The 16,384-nt window shown below is 39.8% G+C and overlaps 2 protein-coding genes and 1 long non-coding RNA gene across 4 annotated transcripts; 2 read left to right on the top strand and 1 right to left on the bottom strand.

The window, feature by feature from the left end:
* Positions 1-1,607: 1,607 nt before the first annotated feature.
* LOC146552590 (uncharacterized) lies at positions 1,608-2,473 on the top strand. The gene is made up of 3 exons (XR_014890023.1): positions 1,608-1,832; positions 1,957-2,019; positions 2,293-2,473. It is a non-coding gene; the product is annotated as an uncharacterized LOC146552590 (long non-coding RNA).
* A 1,342-nt stretch (positions 2,474-3,815) lies between these two features.
* Positions 3,816-9,038, top strand: LOC146552589 (hepatic lectin-like). 2 transcript variants are annotated; one of them, XM_085257957.1, is made up of 6 exons: positions 3,816-3,914; positions 4,336-4,425; positions 4,693-4,959; positions 5,038-5,204; positions 6,322-6,458; positions 7,951-9,036. In XM_085257957.1, the coding sequence occupies exons 1-6, from the start codon at positions 3,848-3,850 to the stop codon at positions 8,090-8,092; spliced, it is 870 nt and encodes a 289-aa protein (XP_085114083.1). In that variant the 5' UTR covers positions 3,816-3,847; the 3' UTR covers positions 8,093-9,036. The 2 variants fall into 2 exon arrangements, with proteins under 2 accessions (XP_085114083.1, XP_085114084.1); XM_085257958.1 differs by having other exon boundaries at positions 3,833-3,899; positions 7,951-9,038.
* A 6,292-nt stretch (positions 9,039-15,330) lies between these two features.
* LOC146552588 (putative C-type lectin domain family 20 member A) lies at positions 15,331-16,384 on the bottom strand. The gene is made up of 3 exons (XM_085256735.1): positions 16,192-16,384; positions 15,611-15,891; positions 15,331-15,519 (listed from the first exon to the last, which is right to left on the bottom strand). Exons 1-3 carry the CDS (start codon positions 16,382-16,384, stop codon positions 15,331-15,333), a joined length of 663 nt encoding a protein of 220 aa, XP_085112861.1.

Here is a 16,384-nt window from a genome sequence, read left to right as displayed (position 1 = left end):
TAGGTCAAGCAAGACCAGAACAACATGGTTACCAGAATCACATGCCAGAAGGATGTTATTAAAAACCCTTAATAATGCAGATTCTGTGCTATGAAGGGTTTTAAAACCTGACTGAAAAACCTCAAAGATTCCATTTTCATCTAGAAAATCTTTCAGTTGACTAAAAACAATTTTCTCTAAAACCTTGGAGACTAAAGGCAGCTTGGAAATAGGCCTATAGTTCGCTAAAACTGTGTGATCAAGGCCAGGTTTCTTAAGCAGTGGCTGCACTACTGCATGTTTGAAATTTGCAGGAACCATACCAGAAGACAGACTGCTTTTAATAATGTCAAGGACATACTGTTGTATACTAGGAAAAATTTCTTTAAAGAATTGTGGAGGGACAGGATCCCGAGTGGAACCTGTGGGCTTAATATGGCGAACCACATCCTCTAAAGTGGAGAGCGTCACAAGCTCAAACTGAGTGAAAACAACAGCGTAAGGGACAGAGACTGAGGGGTCAGAGTCAGGAGCTGTGATAAGAGCCCTGCTGGTGATGACCTTAAATAAAAACGTTCAGAAAATCAGTTCAAATCTCAGGAGAAACTTCCAAACAGACATTCAATGGAGTATTAAGAACAGTGTCAATGGTCCTAAATAACACACGTGGGTTATGACAGTTGGAAGAAATAATATTTGCAAAATATTCCCTTTTTGCCTCTTTAACAGTGTTCTGGTAGCGATGCCAGCAGTCTTTGAGAATTTGAAATGATACATGCAGTTTATCCTTTTTCCACCTCCGTTCTGCTCGACGACATTCCCTCTTAACAGCACGACTGCTCTCATTAAACCAAGGCTCAGGTTTGGCCTTGGGCTGCCTGGTTTTTAAAGGAGCCACAGAGTCCAAGACGGTTTGACAGCAAGAATAAAACCAGGAATTAAGCTCTTCTGTGTCAGAGGAGACCAAGTCAGAAGGGCCACCGAGCTGATTAAAAGCAGCAGAAAACTGCGTGGCAGTGGCGGGGTTAATAACCCCACAGCTCCGAGTAGCAGCACCAGATTTAACTACAGTATGTGTAAAACCAACATTGAATAACACAGGCATATGATCTGAGAGTGCACAGTCACAAATCTCCAAGTCAGTGACAGGCAGACCATATGACAGAACAAGGTCCAGTGTGTGTCCGTGCTCATGTGTAGGGCCACGTACAGACTGTACCAGGCTAAAAGAGTCAATAAGGCTTAAAAAGTCCTTTACCAGTGGCTTATCAGGACAACATACATGTATATTGAAATCTCCAACAATAAGAACACTATCATAGTTGGGTATAATCCCAGCTAAAAAAAATATCAGAGAAATCACTTATGAAGTTCTTATTGTATTTCGGGGGACGATAGATGACAGCGCAGAAAACCGGGTTTGTACGACTCACCTCAAACGAGGTAAGTAAGTCCGAAGCTGGAGAATGAAGGCTGTAGAAAACACTGCTTACATTTGTAATCCTATTTGTAAACGGTCGCTGTGCCTCCACCTCAAAAGTTTGTGTGACTTCTTTAGTCTCCTCCCAACTTGTAAGAGATAAACTCGTCATGTGCAAACGTACCCATATCCATACTTTACAAGTGAAACATGACCTCTTTAAGTAATTGTTAAATGCCAAAAGAATGATTTATATGATGGGCCTGAGAGGTGAAATGCATTGCAACTTAAACACCACACCATAAGTGATTTTGGGAGACATTATGAAAGAGCTGCAGAAGTGACAGAAATGGAAACACCAAGGATTACACTAAGACATGCTTAAAAGAAGAGGAGGATTCATCCGTGTTGTGAGGGAGAAAAAAGGTACAAGGTAATGTGTGTTCTAACTGAATGTGTCACTGTAGAAGCTCATGAAGAGCTTCTACAGTGTTTTTTTCTGCTTCTGCTATGGTTTCTGTGCTTTTGCAGCAGCAAACCTTTTTTCTTGAACACAGGTTGCTATTGAAACTGTATCTGACAGCATGGCAAATCTGCAAGCACCACTATTGGACCAACTGGTAAGTATTTGCACATTCTTTCTAATTAAAGGGTTTCCAGGTAAGCTGACAACAGTTTTTAACTAAAAACATCAAATAATAATAAATAGATCACACACACATACACATTTAATTTTTTATTAATAGTTGCTCTGTGCAAAAAAAAAAAACAAAAAACAAAAACTGAGCTTCAAGGGTTAGAGTTTCAATTTTTTTTTTACAGTGCAAACTATGTCATCGTACAAACAGAACTGGTTTGGTTGATCTTGTATCACATTTGGATTTTCTTTCTAGGCTATGAAAAAATAAACTAATAAAAGCTTCATAGGACACCGAGGAAATGAGACTATGGGACATGCCCACACGTGTATTTAAGGCAAAAGAAAGCAGAGCAGTGCACAAAACCTGCAGCAGTGCAATGGAGACACAGAGGAAGACAGGATCAGTTTCCTTCAACAACTATAAAATATTTAGAAACGGTATGGTCTTAAAATTATATGTTGCCTTCTATTATACTTTCTGTTGAATTTATCAGTGTTTAGATTTTCATGATTGAAGAATCCTTACTAATAAGAAACAAGGAAAGTAGTTCAGGTTCATCATCATGATCATCAAATATGACATTTTATATATTTAAAAGTGTGCAACTCAAAATGAGCTAAAATACCTTCTGAGTTACGTCATCCGAATTTCTGGTTTTTCATTTATTTGCTGCACCCTTGAGCTGTCGGCTGCTGTCAACAACAACCTGATTAAAAATGAATTCAGATTGTTTTATTTATCTAAAACCTTTCCTCCCAAAAAGCAATATTGTCTGAATTCAGACACATTTTGTCTTTTTAAAATGTATGTGTGACCCTGTATTATAGGTGGAGATGGATTTAACCAGTGGGTTATTCTGTGTCTGGGACTCTTGAATGCAGTTCTGCTGATAGTCGCTGTTGTTCTTGGGATTAACTGTGAGTATTAGAGTTTGTGTGACCTTACAATTTTATTTTCTCTATTGTGTAGAATTTCACAATGCACGTCGACCCTGAGTAATCCCATAAGGAGAACTGATACCTTTTTTTTTCTTGATTGCAAAATACTTAGAAATGTAATTTGACCCCATCCATTTCAACATGACAATCATTTTAAAACAGTTTTGCTATAATATCCAACATTTAGTTGATCTTTACATGCCTTACATAATCTAATCTAATATAAAATGCAATGTTTCCCTGTTTAGGTGCCAAAGTCAAAGAGGGCTCCTTGCACATTTCCAACCCAGCTGTAACACAGCTCTTCAATGAGCTCGACTATCTCCGAAGCAACCACAGCGATGTGATCGAAGCTGAAGAGGAGGCCAAGAAGGCGTTAGAGAGCGCGATCAACAACCACTCACAACTGGGCCGGTTAGACTCTTTTGGCTGCAGTAGCTCCAACTATAAACATACTTTTCTCACTCTTTAAACTTCGTGCTGCAGATGTAACTCGCACTCACTTGTGCACAGAGAGGCCGTCTCTGTTTTCCCCACAACATTCAACCTGTGGCACGGAATACATTACCATCAGACTGTTTTCTTAAAGCAGGCTATCCCTGTAACATGCAAATTTTTCTTACTTTTATTTTTTCCGCCCAAAACTTGAGGGAGCCACAGCTGAGGACGAAAGAGCCACATGTGGCTGCCGACCTCCATCCTAAATCAAATTACTGGTTTTCACAGAAACACGAACAGATGTCAATGGCCCAGAATTCAAGGCAGAACTGATACACCCACAGCAAGCATTACGTATTCAAAGTCAGTTTTTTGAGGCTATAAAAGAGAAGTCAGACAGATCAGTAGGCATTACAACCAACACTGCAGTCATGGATAATCCACAGAGAAGGCCAAACGAGAACAATGACACACCGTCCAATGGTATATTTAGGCAAGGTACGAGTTTCTTCCACAATGACTCGTTTAGCCATCACTTTTTCTCCTCTTTTCTTTCCATTTCATCTTTTTTTTCCAGGTAGTTTCCTGAAGTCAGTGTTGCCTATTTTAGTGGAAGAACATTAGTTGAAATCATTCTTAAATATTTGCTAAACCTGTGTGCTTTTGTAGGATGCTTGCATATGAAGTTGTATTTGTATGAGGTCAGATAAACCTAAATATAGCTACAGTAAATAAGATGTGTTTTCTAATGTAGCTGGTTTGTGGCTTGACCGCAAACTCATTGCAGCTGTGAGGAAATACAGTTCACTTGTTCAAGCATGCCTACAAAGCAGAAGAAGCTAAGAAGGAAAATGTAAGTCAATTGTGTTTTCTGCCAAACATTGAAACATTACAATATTTTTATGTTTATTTACTAAAGGTGGATCAACAAAGTACCCACCGATTATACCGTTCCTTGGATTGCTGAACGCTGTGCTGTTGATAACGGCTGTTGTTATTGGAGTTAACTGTGAGTGTGAAAATTCACATTAAGTTTCGTTTCCCACTTTTTTTAATTTGGAAACTTACTGATAAACTGCTGATAACACACTTTCACTATAAGATTTTAGAGTAATCATGTTAACACAAGCAGTAACACATCTTTTAAATAGAAAATGTTCTAGTTTGTTGATTAAAAAACTATTTTAGTTCCTTCTAAATAAAACTGTGTCAAGATTATTTTCCAGTACTTTGAAATGTGATTCAACTATTGATATTTTGACACAAACATTTTCAGGTGCCAAAGTCAAAGAGGGCTCCTTGCACATTTCCAACCCAGCTGTAACACAGCTCTTCAATGAGCTCGACTATCTCCGAAGCAACCACAGCGATGTGATCGAAGCTGAAGAGGAGGCCAAGAAGGCGTTAGAGAGCGCGATCAACAACCACAAAGAAGTAAAGGTGAAAATTGAGCAGCTGAAGACCGTCAATGATGGTTATCAGAAACAGATGCAAGCACTGCAAGTGGAGAAGGCAAACCTGAAGTCCAATGTATCAGCTTTAGGTGAGAAACTTTTATCCTTATTTATGTTTTCCTGAAATGTGTTAACTGGAAAAGACGATAACTCTTTGTTTCTCTCAGAGGGATCTTGTGGCGGATGCCTCCCTGGTTGGGCTCTTTTCAACTCGTCCTGCTATTTCTTCTCCTACACCGAGTCCTCTACTGTCAAAAAGAACTGGCATGAGAGCAGAGAGGACTGTGTTAGTCGTGGCTCTGACCTGGTTGTGATCGATAACCAGGAAGAGCAGGTGGGTTGAAAACAAACAAGGATGACTGTAAAAAATAGGTGAGATAGACAGAAAGTCTACATGCCTAAGAGACCACAGAGAGTGATTAACATGGATTTAAATTCTGCTAATCGTAGAGCTGATTATAAAGTTCATATCGAGTATGTTTATCTTCATTTAGATGTTATTACCCAAGAACCAGCTGTTCTTTCTGGGTCACCTTTTAACAGAATAGACATCCAAAACTCAAACTACATGCAGTCAACAAATAAATTTAAAGAGAAATATATGTTATTAAAAAATCAAGTAAACAATTAGCAAAAAACAGCAAACAGTCATGTCAACATGCTATAATCTGCTTCCTGTTAATAAACATAAGGTACAGGTGATGGAAAAATTAAAAAATGTTATGTAGTTTAGTTTATTTATTTATATAGCACATTTAATTACAACAGTGGTGTTGACCAAAGTGCTGTACAAACATACAAATTACACAATAAAATAATGAATATCAATTAACATCAATGCCAAATAACAAATAAATAAGTAAATAACTCTCATGCAGCATTAAAAGCCAATGAGTAGAGCTGTGTTTTAAGATAGCATTTAAAAAGATTGAGGGTAGGAGCCTGTCTGATGTGGAGAGGCAAATTTAGGCAATTTAGGCACTGAAACCTCTCGAGAACAGGGTGACTGTATAGAAATTGCAGCTGAAAAAATACATTATTTTCTAAAATTATTGACAGAAAGGGAAGCTTTGAAAGAGGCCTGAAGCTTGCAAGAACAGAGGAATCGAGATTAGTTTCTTTAATCACAGGCTGCACAACACCTGAGTTAAGACTGCTATTAAAACTGACCACCTTGAGAATCTTTTTTAAGAAATGTGTTGGAACAACATCATTTGGACAAGATGATGTCTTTATGTCATTACAAAGTTTTTCCACCTGATCAAATCACACAGACTCGAACTGCTCAAAAACAGTAGAGCAGGTGAATGTAATGTAGCCACAAACTGGCACTGTACAGGTCAAGGTCGTGCCCTGAAAATGAGTTAATTTCTATATTGGTTGTTATAATTAGGTCATTTGAAAACTTTATTTTAGGTGTTAACTGATTCTTTTTTTCTTTTTTTCTTTAGAAATATGTGAGTCACATAATCCAAAATATGAAAACCAGTAATAGTAAGTGGGAGAATGGATTCTGGATTGGACTCACTGACATGGAGAACGAGGGGAACTGGACATGGATTAATAATGTCACAGAGGTGCAACAAAGGTGAGAACAGCACCAATCATTTCTTCATACTTTTATGTTAAATAAATTAATTATATTATATATATTATCAATCAAAAGCTTTAGACCATGTCATGGTACTGGGTTGGTGACCCAGCACCATGTTGTTATTCTTCTTCTTATGGTTATTATCTGACGATTTGATGTTTTTTATGCATTCTAGTTGAGAGGTTTTCTTCCTGTGCTTCCTTTGCTGTGTGCCTAGTTATCTGTCAGTGTGCTCCATCTGTGCTCTGTTTCATTTCCCTGAGTCTGTGTCATGTCCCTATGTCTGTGTCTGTAGTCCAGCCTGTGGGTTCCGGTTTTACTTTTAGGGTCTGTGTCTCTTGTCTCCTCATGTTAATTAGGATCAGCTGTGCCTCCTGTTTGCCATTCCTTGTTGTTCCTCTGTGTGTGTACTTATGGTGTGAGGTTGCCTTTGCTCGTTGTCGGTCCGTCTGCGTTAGTTGCTGTTTCTCAGCATGTCTCTGCTCAACATTCTCCTTGTCATCCCTGCCTGTCTCGCCCCATGTTCCCGTGCCTTTTGTCTCCTCATGCTTCCAGGTATCCCAGTGTTTAACGTTTTGTGTTTCAGTTTGGGTTTGTATGAGGTTAGTTTTCCCAGTTTAGGTTTTGGAGCCCCCCGTTCCATTTTTCCTGTTTTTGTCACTTTGCCATCACTGTAAATAAACGATCACTCGCATCACAGCCTTTGCCTGCATTTTGGGTCCTTCCTTCACAAACACCACATGACTGCCGTAGCAGCCATTTTTTTATTGAAAATTATACAGTTTCATGTGTCATTGCACTCTGAAATGAAAGCATAGTATAAATAAGCCTATCACACAAGCTGTTAACTCTGAGAAACATGTCCTCTGATTCAGTTGTGGCTTTGAGTCTGCCAGACCTCTTCCTGTCAGAGTTTTCCTCAGTTTCTTGCCTTTTGATGGTGAAGCAAACTGTACTCACTGACACCTTGACTTTCTTTGCAGTTTCTCGTTGGGAAAGACCTACATTTTTAAATGTTATGACGATCTGTTTCTCTTCCATTGTTAATTGCCCTTTTCTCACCATTTTTGGAGCAACACACTAATTTCTCCAATACAGTACTGTTCAACTGATGCTCACGAGGTAATGATACCACAATGTGATCCAACACTGCTTTTATGCAGACAGAGGTGGTTGTAAGTAATCCAGAAAAGTTGGAACACCTGTAGGAATTAGTAGCACCAGCTTCCAAGGCTTCATCAACCTCTGTTTTGGGTTCCCTGATAAAGGCCTTTCTGTATAATTCTAAAATGTACATTGGGTAACCTTTTTTTCTTTTTTTTACCTCCGACAGTTCACCTGATGTGAACCTTTGTACCAATCCAAGCTATTCATTGGACTTGAATGACTTGAATTGCAATAAATAACTGAAAATATTGGGTGTTTTAAAACTTTTGACCGGTAGTGTGTGGTTTGAAGTTAACAATACATGATGCAATTTTCTTAGGTACTGGATGGATGGAGAACCAAACAATTTTGGAAATTTTGGAGAACATTGTGGGGTTGCAGTTCACTCCGCCTTTAATCCCTGGAAGACCCGCTATGATGGAAATTGTGACTTCAAGTTGCACTGGATGTGTGAAATGTAAATAAGAAAAACTCTTCTCACTCCTGATATGATGCTAAAAAAGCATTTTTAACAAGAAATATTTTATCAGTTTTTGGGTTATTTTTCATATTCAGAGTCTACAACAGTGCAGTTAACATTCTAATTACTTTAGAGGTCTGTGTGAAAATTATTTGTTATTAAAAGAAATTCCACTAAACCTAAAGCCAGCCTGGTTAGTATCAAGAAAAAAACTATTATAATAACAATTAACATTATTTTGGAAATAAAAGCATATAGAGTAAATGCTATGCAATAGACAAGTTGACATTAAACTGTAACACGTATACCATATGTTTTTTATGTGGATCTACTTTTTTTGCTATGGTAATTGTTTGATATGCTTGTTCTTGTGTCTTTTAATCGTGTATTTCTGTTATTTTTCTAAATAAATAAGGACAAATGTGGAAACATAAATATGGATGGTTAGGTTCATTGGAATTTGTAGGCAGCACAGAAAACATCTGTGAACTAAATCTGATTTTGCTAAAAAACTTGGCAAGTTGCTCTGAAGTCATGGCAAAGGCAAAAAAGAGAGACTGTTATTAAATGAATTTGATACAATCAATGTACACCCTTCACAAGTTTCCAGTCCATAACTGACATAAAGAGAGAAACAACCCTTCACACTCTGCTGATCTAAACCAGAGTACCTGCAGAACAGGGACCGCTGCACTGTGCTGTACCCAAAGTGGACTATGTATGATCATTGTATTTTATTATAATTATACAGCACAGAAGAAGGATCCTTGCACCATGAAAATGGCCTAGGATTTTATCAAAACTAGGCCACACAGCCATGGCAGCAAGACAGGTGCAGATAGAAATGCTAATTAAGAAAAAGTTTATTAAAGAAACATGAAGAAGAAACTCAAACTCACAATGTAACTGTCAGTGGTGCATGAAGAGTTGGTGGATGCAGTGTTAGGTGCACAAGAGCAAACCAAACAGCAACCAAACTGCAGATGTTGCTCAGGGAGGAGAGAAAACTTAGCGCACGTTTGAATTCATGGCACATGCCAACAATTCATTTTTACATGAACATAATGTACTAACCAGTGCTGAACGTGGGCTTCATTTCTTTTGGACTTACTACATCTTATCTGTAGAAAGTACATTTCGTTTATGCAAAGATATTTTGACTTCTTCCTTTAAAAAATTCTAACTAAAATTTAACTAAAAAGGAATTTATCATTCAGCTCAGCAGTAGTGCCTTATTTTAACTCAGGGAACTTTGTCAAGGTCACTAGAACTCTTGCACTATCTCACCATAAACGTCCTGTTTCCATGAAGATTCATCCCATTTTCTGTATGTCACACTTAAAATCTTTCAAGTGCAGCTGACTGTTAAATCTTAAAAAGCGCAGAGCACTGAGTTTACAGAAGAAGTTTCAAGGCACACAAATAGCCTTTAAATCTAATCATGTATGATAATTATTTTAAATGACTGATCATTGATTATGCAGCACTATAGAATTGACTAGACTTTCAGCACATTCCTTGATTTCTTATAGAAAGTCAGCATATTACGATCTTGTGTATCATCAAATTAAAGGTTACACCAGAGATTACTTTACTTTTATTTTTGATTCACTTTTGTCACTGATAAAAGTTTGAACTGGAATTCAGTGATTAAGAATTAATCAGCAGTGAGTTGTGTCGACACAGCAAAGTGTCTTGCCAGATATGCATGTGACTGATATCAACTACTGGTTGTAATTTTAATGGTGGATTTGATTCACTCTTTTATCAAGAAGATGTGTGTGCCATCCTCCTTACCTCTTTTTAAAGCCATTGTTGAAAATTTATGGCAGTTACATAAGAACACAATTAAAATCCATCTAATAACATTCATATATTTGACGGTCTGAGGTGTAACCCGGAGCGGTCCTCAGCAGGAAAAGGGTGGAATGCCCACTCCTGGTCAGGAACAAGTCAAAGATCCTCGTCACCTCCAAAGCCCACCAGCGGAGCCTCTGCTTCACAACAGCAGCTGTTATTTTTAATTTTTAATATAATTGTTCTGTCCTGTTTCAAATTAAACATTTTATATGGAGATATTACACTCTGGCTTTTCTTCACCCTATACTTCATTCTGCTCAATAAAATGTTAATATTGTCTTAAACAGTAATGATTTTATTTTTTATACTATAAAATAAAGCTATTATCTCTATATGAATACATATTAGCATCATGAAGAGAGCTGTGCTGTGCAACCGATTGAAAGCAGAAAATGTAATGCTAGGTGGTTGTTGCCAGTGTGCCCTCACTCGATGATCTTGTTCTGTATTTAATGATGCGTTTGGCACCAAACTCAGGATGTTGATCCAACCGTCAGTAAAAGTGTTTTCACTTGTTCCCAGCAGAGGGCAGTGCAAGACAGTCAGAGTTTATGTGCCTCTTTCCTCTGTTCCCTTGACTATGATGCTTTAATGCAGATCTTCCCAAAGTGTGGGGCGCAGAGCCATTGCAGGGGGGGAATGAAATCACGGACAAACAGTATCCCACAGTTGTTTATGTTGTTGTTTATGTTTTTAAGCCCATTTTTCACAGAGAGGTATTTTTTGAAAAATGTATTGACATTGACATTTGCCGTGTTGTGGCGTTAACGTCATTTCAACGAGATTAACGCTGACAGCACTAGTGGGAACACAACGAATATGACTGCACATTTACACCGACATCATCCTAGTGCAAAGACAAGTGGAAGCAGACAAAAACAACAAGCATGCTACAAACTTTACCCGAGTCATTTAGACAGCCGTTAGCACATGATTCTCCTTATGGGGACCTGATATGTTTAATATTGTGGCGAGCTCAGACAAGGAGGAGACGGAGGTGTCGTTTGGTCTTGCTTCCCGTGAGCTAGCCAGGGAGCACAGCCGTTTATTGACATCTGCAGAAGAACACTGCCGCTAGCTAACTGCTCAGCGCGGCAACCGCACAGCAACAACAACACACAGAGCGCCCTCTGACCCCGGAAGGACACACCGTCTCAGCGAGAAGGCGTCACCTGTCACTATGGCAACATAAACAAAACATAACTGTACAAACAGAACCCCGAACAGCCTTGACCCGCTACATAGCCCCCACCTAAGGGGTCAGTCGTCCCCGACGACCCCATTACCCCACACAAAGTCCTGCAAATGTCCAGGTGCCTTCTTTTGGCGCACCGGCCGGGGTCACTCGGGTCAGAACATGGGGTGCCACCATCATCCCACTTCTGACACCAATGTGGCGAGCTCAGACAACGAGGAGACGGAGGTGTCGTTTGGTCTTGCTTCCCGTGAGCTAGCCAGGGAGCACAGCCGTTTATTGACATCTGCAGAAGAACACTGCCGCTAGCTAACTGCTCAGCGCGCCAACCGCACAGCAACAACAACAACACACAAGGCGCCCTCTGACCCCGGAAGGACACACCGTCGCAGCGAGAGGGCGTCACCCGTCACTATGGCAACATAAACAAAAGATAACTGTACAAACAGAACCCCGAACAGCCCTGACCCGCTACAATATGCTGCTGAGAATATAGCCCAGAAGAAGCGTATAGTATAGCTTTTATTTTGGAAAGAGCCATTTCTCTGTAATAAACTCTCTTTTCCAAAGATGAGTGATTCCTCAATCAGATACAGGTGTTACCGCGCCAGATCCGCGGGCCCGAACCGTAGTAAGAAAACCTCTGGCAGTTACTTGAAGGTTCCGTAACTGACTCGTAGCCGGCAACAGCTTACTATACAGGTCAACTCCGCTAGCAAAAAGATCGAAGGAGGCGTAGGAAACTGCTTCACCGAACTTTATTTCTTCTCTAAGGCAGGAACACCGCGTACAGTGGGCTGAAACAGTTTACTCACAGCGAGCATCGCCGACACAACTCTGGCTGTCGAGGGAGTTATTATATTCCTTTTATTTATTTTCTTTTCGTCTCTTCTGTAGCTAACCGTTACTTTTTCCCCTTCTCCGCTCTCTCTCTTCACACACACACCAGGCAGTCCCGCTACACACATCCCGAATACATTTCCCATCAGGCTTCATCCTTAAAGGGCCATGCCTGTAACACAGGGCTTGCAAAATCGCTAGCCCGACGTCCCGGGGCTAGCGATTTTTCCAGTCGTACTACCAAAATCTATCTCTGCCCTGCCCGTCGGGCTATTGTAGGAAGGAAAAATATATGTCAATGCTTCTGCATTCTTTCGGAAATGTAGCTGGGTAATTATGTCATTGGCATCGGTGAGCCACTGTCAATATGTGACATATTGAAATCGCGTTTGAATTTGCGCTTGTTTTTTGCTTCCACTTTGCAAATGTCCAGGTGCCTTCTTTTGGCGCACCGGCCGGGCACGACCGGCGGGGGAAAAGTCACTCGGGTCAGAACATGGGGTGCCACCATCATCCCACTTCTGACACCAATGTGGCGAGCTCAGACAACGAGGAGACGGAGGTGTCGTTTGGTCTTGCTTCCCGTGAGCTAGCCAGGGAGCACAGCCGTTTATTGACATCTGCAGAAGAACACTGCCGCTAGCTAACTGCTCAGCGCGGCAACCGCACAGCAACAACAACAACACACAGGGCGCCCTCTGACCCCGGAAGGACACACCGTCGCAGCGAGAGGGCATCACCCATCACTATGGCAACATAAACAAAACATAACTGTACAAACAGAACCCCGAACAGCCCTGACCCGCTACAATATGCTGCTGAGAATATAGCCCAGAAGAAGCGTATAGTATAGCTTTTATTTTGGAAAGAGCCATTTCTCTGTAATAAACTCTTTTCCAAAGATGAGTGATTCCTCAATCAGATACAGGGCTTGCAAAATCGCTAGAGAGCGACAGCACTGATTGGTGAGTGATGATAATTTGTGCACCAATTCCTCTGACATCGTCTTATCAATCGTTAGCTTACTATGCAAACATGACAAGTGAAATCTCCCGCAGCTTAAACATATGAGAGGTTGATCGCGCAGAGAATCGCTGAGCGTTATGTGTGTGTGTGTGTAAAAGCATTTCAGTTCTGCTGAGCCAAATAAGACAGGTCAGGGTGAAGAAGTGACAGCCAAAGAAAAGCTTACCACAAAACGGAAAAGTTATGAGAAATCAGACTATGAGGCAAAAAGAAAGTGCAGCTTTACGGTTTCATGGACAAAAGAATTTCTGTGGCTGCAATATGACGAGCTATATAACCGGGGCTGCACATAAGTGGTCCGCAGGTGCGCATTCGCTGTCAAAAAAAAAAAAAAAAACGGGCACAAGATATGAAGTTGCAACGCGTGTTTGCATACATAAGATTTTCTGGAGGAGGACAGACTCTTAAAGTTTAGAACTCTTAAAGATGTCGAAGAAGCTCCTTTAAGCAATTACTTTGGTGTTCCTCCACCTCCAAAGAAATGTCAGAAGGAGTCCGAACCACAAAAGAAGCACGTATTCTCGGAAAAGTAGTTGCAGGAGGTGAGCTGGCTTCAAACAAATGATGAACGCACAGAGATGTGGTGCGGAATGTGCCGTGAAAATCCCACTCTACATTTCTTCTAATTCCAGTTTTTAAAGACTACATATTTAATGCTTTTTCAGTTTTTATTATTTAATATTCCCACATTTAGCCTCCATAATGTATTTTTCTCCTGTCCTTTCAAATTAACTATAAGGTGGATTGCACAGTGGTCAGATACATCTGCTTGTTGAATTTCACACTCTTTTACCCTATTTAAATCATTATTATTCATGAAGAAGTAATCGATTCTAGCATAACTATTGTGGGGGGGGGGGGGGGGGGGGGGAATAGTGTGTATAGTCTTTTTTAGAGGGGTGAAACTCCCTCCATATATCAACTATCCCGGAGACAGAGGAGAAAAAGGAACAAGATTAAAAACAAAAATCATCTCTGCCTGCTTGTCTGACAGGATCTTTGGATGCTCCTCAGTGAGGGGCAGCAACATCTTGGGATCGAAACAAAACAAATGGGTTTTCAGTTACACTTAAAACTGACATATGGATTTATACTGTAATACGGGCAGATTCAATTACTCACTTATCATTTCAGCTTTTCACTGGCTATCCAGTTTTTCCACCTCTTCTGTTTTGGGTGGACAGGAGATCTGCCAATACTGACAAGATACACAGGGCCGGAATTTGAGGTGTGTTGCATCAAGAAAAGAGTAATACTGACAACGAGTAACACTCACACAAAAACTTAACTCATCATCCTCTGTGGGGGCATGAAAGCTAAGAAAGGACAAACAAATAAAACATGAAGAGATAAGCCAATGGAGAAAAAAGGCAGACGGTGAGGGGACAGCAGAGCAGACTGTTGTTAGCTGTTCTAATGTAGGTAACACAAAATACCAGTAAAATTTCCCTGTGACTGTACTCGGGGTAAATTGTGAGTAATCCTTAGGCTGCCATCAGCTTAATGTCTATAGTGACACCATTTGAAATCATGTTTCAGTAATAGTTCTGTTTAATTTGAGTTCACATTGACATAAATGTGTGGAAAGTGCTGAGCACAGGTATGACACTTCATGATCACTTTATGGTTTGCTATAGAACAAACATTCAAACACATTTTGAATGTAAATCCCATTATTCAAATCTATTCAAATATCGCTATGCCTTACTGGCAGACACAAGACTATATCTGGTAAACATCTGTTTCTTTCCTTTAGTGACCTTAACATTTCCATATGCAGATAACAGAATGCAAACTCTGCACAGCATCACATGAGTGAATACTTTTGGTGTGATTTCCAGTTTTAGTTGGATGGGTTTCCATAAAGTTGAGACTGTACTTAAAGAAAACAACAACAAAACGCCCTATTGTTTTTTTGTACAAGTATGTTTTTATGACCAAATTGTGAATGAGCTAAAAAAAAAAGCCCTGCGTTTTTTTTTGTTTTTTTTTAAGAAATAAACGCTTTTATTTAAAGTAAAATGAAACTAACTAGAAAGGTTGGGATACATCGGTTTGCAAATTTCTTAATCCCCAGTAGACTAGAGTCCTGGAATATCTTAAATCAATGAAACATCTATTCAAACCATAGTTTACATTCTGGTTCTTGTATTATAAACTATTACTTATAAACTATTATAAACATTGTTTCACCTTCTTGACCACATTTCATATTTTGAGCAATAGCGTATTTTCATGTACATAAGTGCAATTTAAATAAAATTGCTTCACGTTTATACTGAAGTACAGTACTTAAGTAAGTGTAGCCTTGAGTGCATTTAGGGCTTCTTGTAGCAGAAGAAGTTCCTTCTCAGCTGGCAGTTTCTCATGCTGAAGGATGCAGTACCGTTCTTCTCAAGGACGCCACAAAAGCTGTGAGATGGGCAGCTTGGAATATTTTCATATTGCATCTGCTCTCCACTCACCCACAACCACTTACCAGCCAGGTTACACAGGCCTGTCCACACCTGCCAACATTAAACAGAGAGGTCCACATACAAAAACTTGTAACAAATAAAGAGTTTCTCAATACAAATACAATGTAGGAAACTGGCCAACCTCATCAGTGGTAGCCTCTTGTGCTCTCTCTCGTGCATAAGTATGTTCAAATGGAGAGATCAGCGTGACCAGGTCGTAGCGGTGGTTCCAGTCTGAAAAGGTTGGATTATTTGTGTTGACTCTATCCAGAGACCTGCAGTGATCCAATGCCTCCTCCCACGTCTTATTCTCCTTCACCAGAACCAAAGGGTCAGTATAACATGTGAAATGTCGCTCCAATCCACAATCTCTGGCTACCCATTTTCCAATTCTCTTAAAAACACAGTTTCCCTGTGCATTTGCTTCTGCAAGAACAAGGAGAAGTAAAGTAGTGAGAATGCACTGAGAAGTTTTCAGAGAAGGTTTGAAGACCAAATTGCATCTGAGATGTTGCATCTGTATGCGCTCAGATATTCATCTTTTATTGTTTGCATCAAAAAGGCCTCAGCATGTTTCATAAATGTACTGTAGATAATAGTATAGGCAAGATATAATAGATACAATAGATATAATAGATTTGAACTTTAAAACAAATAAATGTTAGCCTAACAGAAATACTGTAATACAGTTATACAAATATAATTCAGTTACATGTTCCTTACCAGTTATATGTTCCCACATGGTGAAGGTGGCTATCTCATCATCTTGGGACCATTTCCATGGACTTGCTGCATCTTCTCGGTATAATCCGATCCAGCCGTGCTGAATAAAACGTTCATTTTCTTGCTCGTTTCTGACAGTGACCAAATCAGTGTACTTGTGCCTGCAGTATGCCTGTGCATCTCTCCATGTCAT

The sequence above is a fragment of the Mchenga conophoros genome, linkage group LG19 (assembly GCF_057382185.1).
Source record: "Mchenga conophoros isolate Kocher_MC1m ecotype Shallow Benthic linkage group LG19, M_conophoros_male_GT1.1, whole genome shotgun sequence".
Classification (NCBI taxonomy): Eukaryota; Metazoa; Chordata; class Actinopteri; order Cichliformes; family Cichlidae; genus Mchenga; species Mchenga conophoros.
This window is presented reverse-complemented; position numbering and strand designations above follow the sequence as displayed.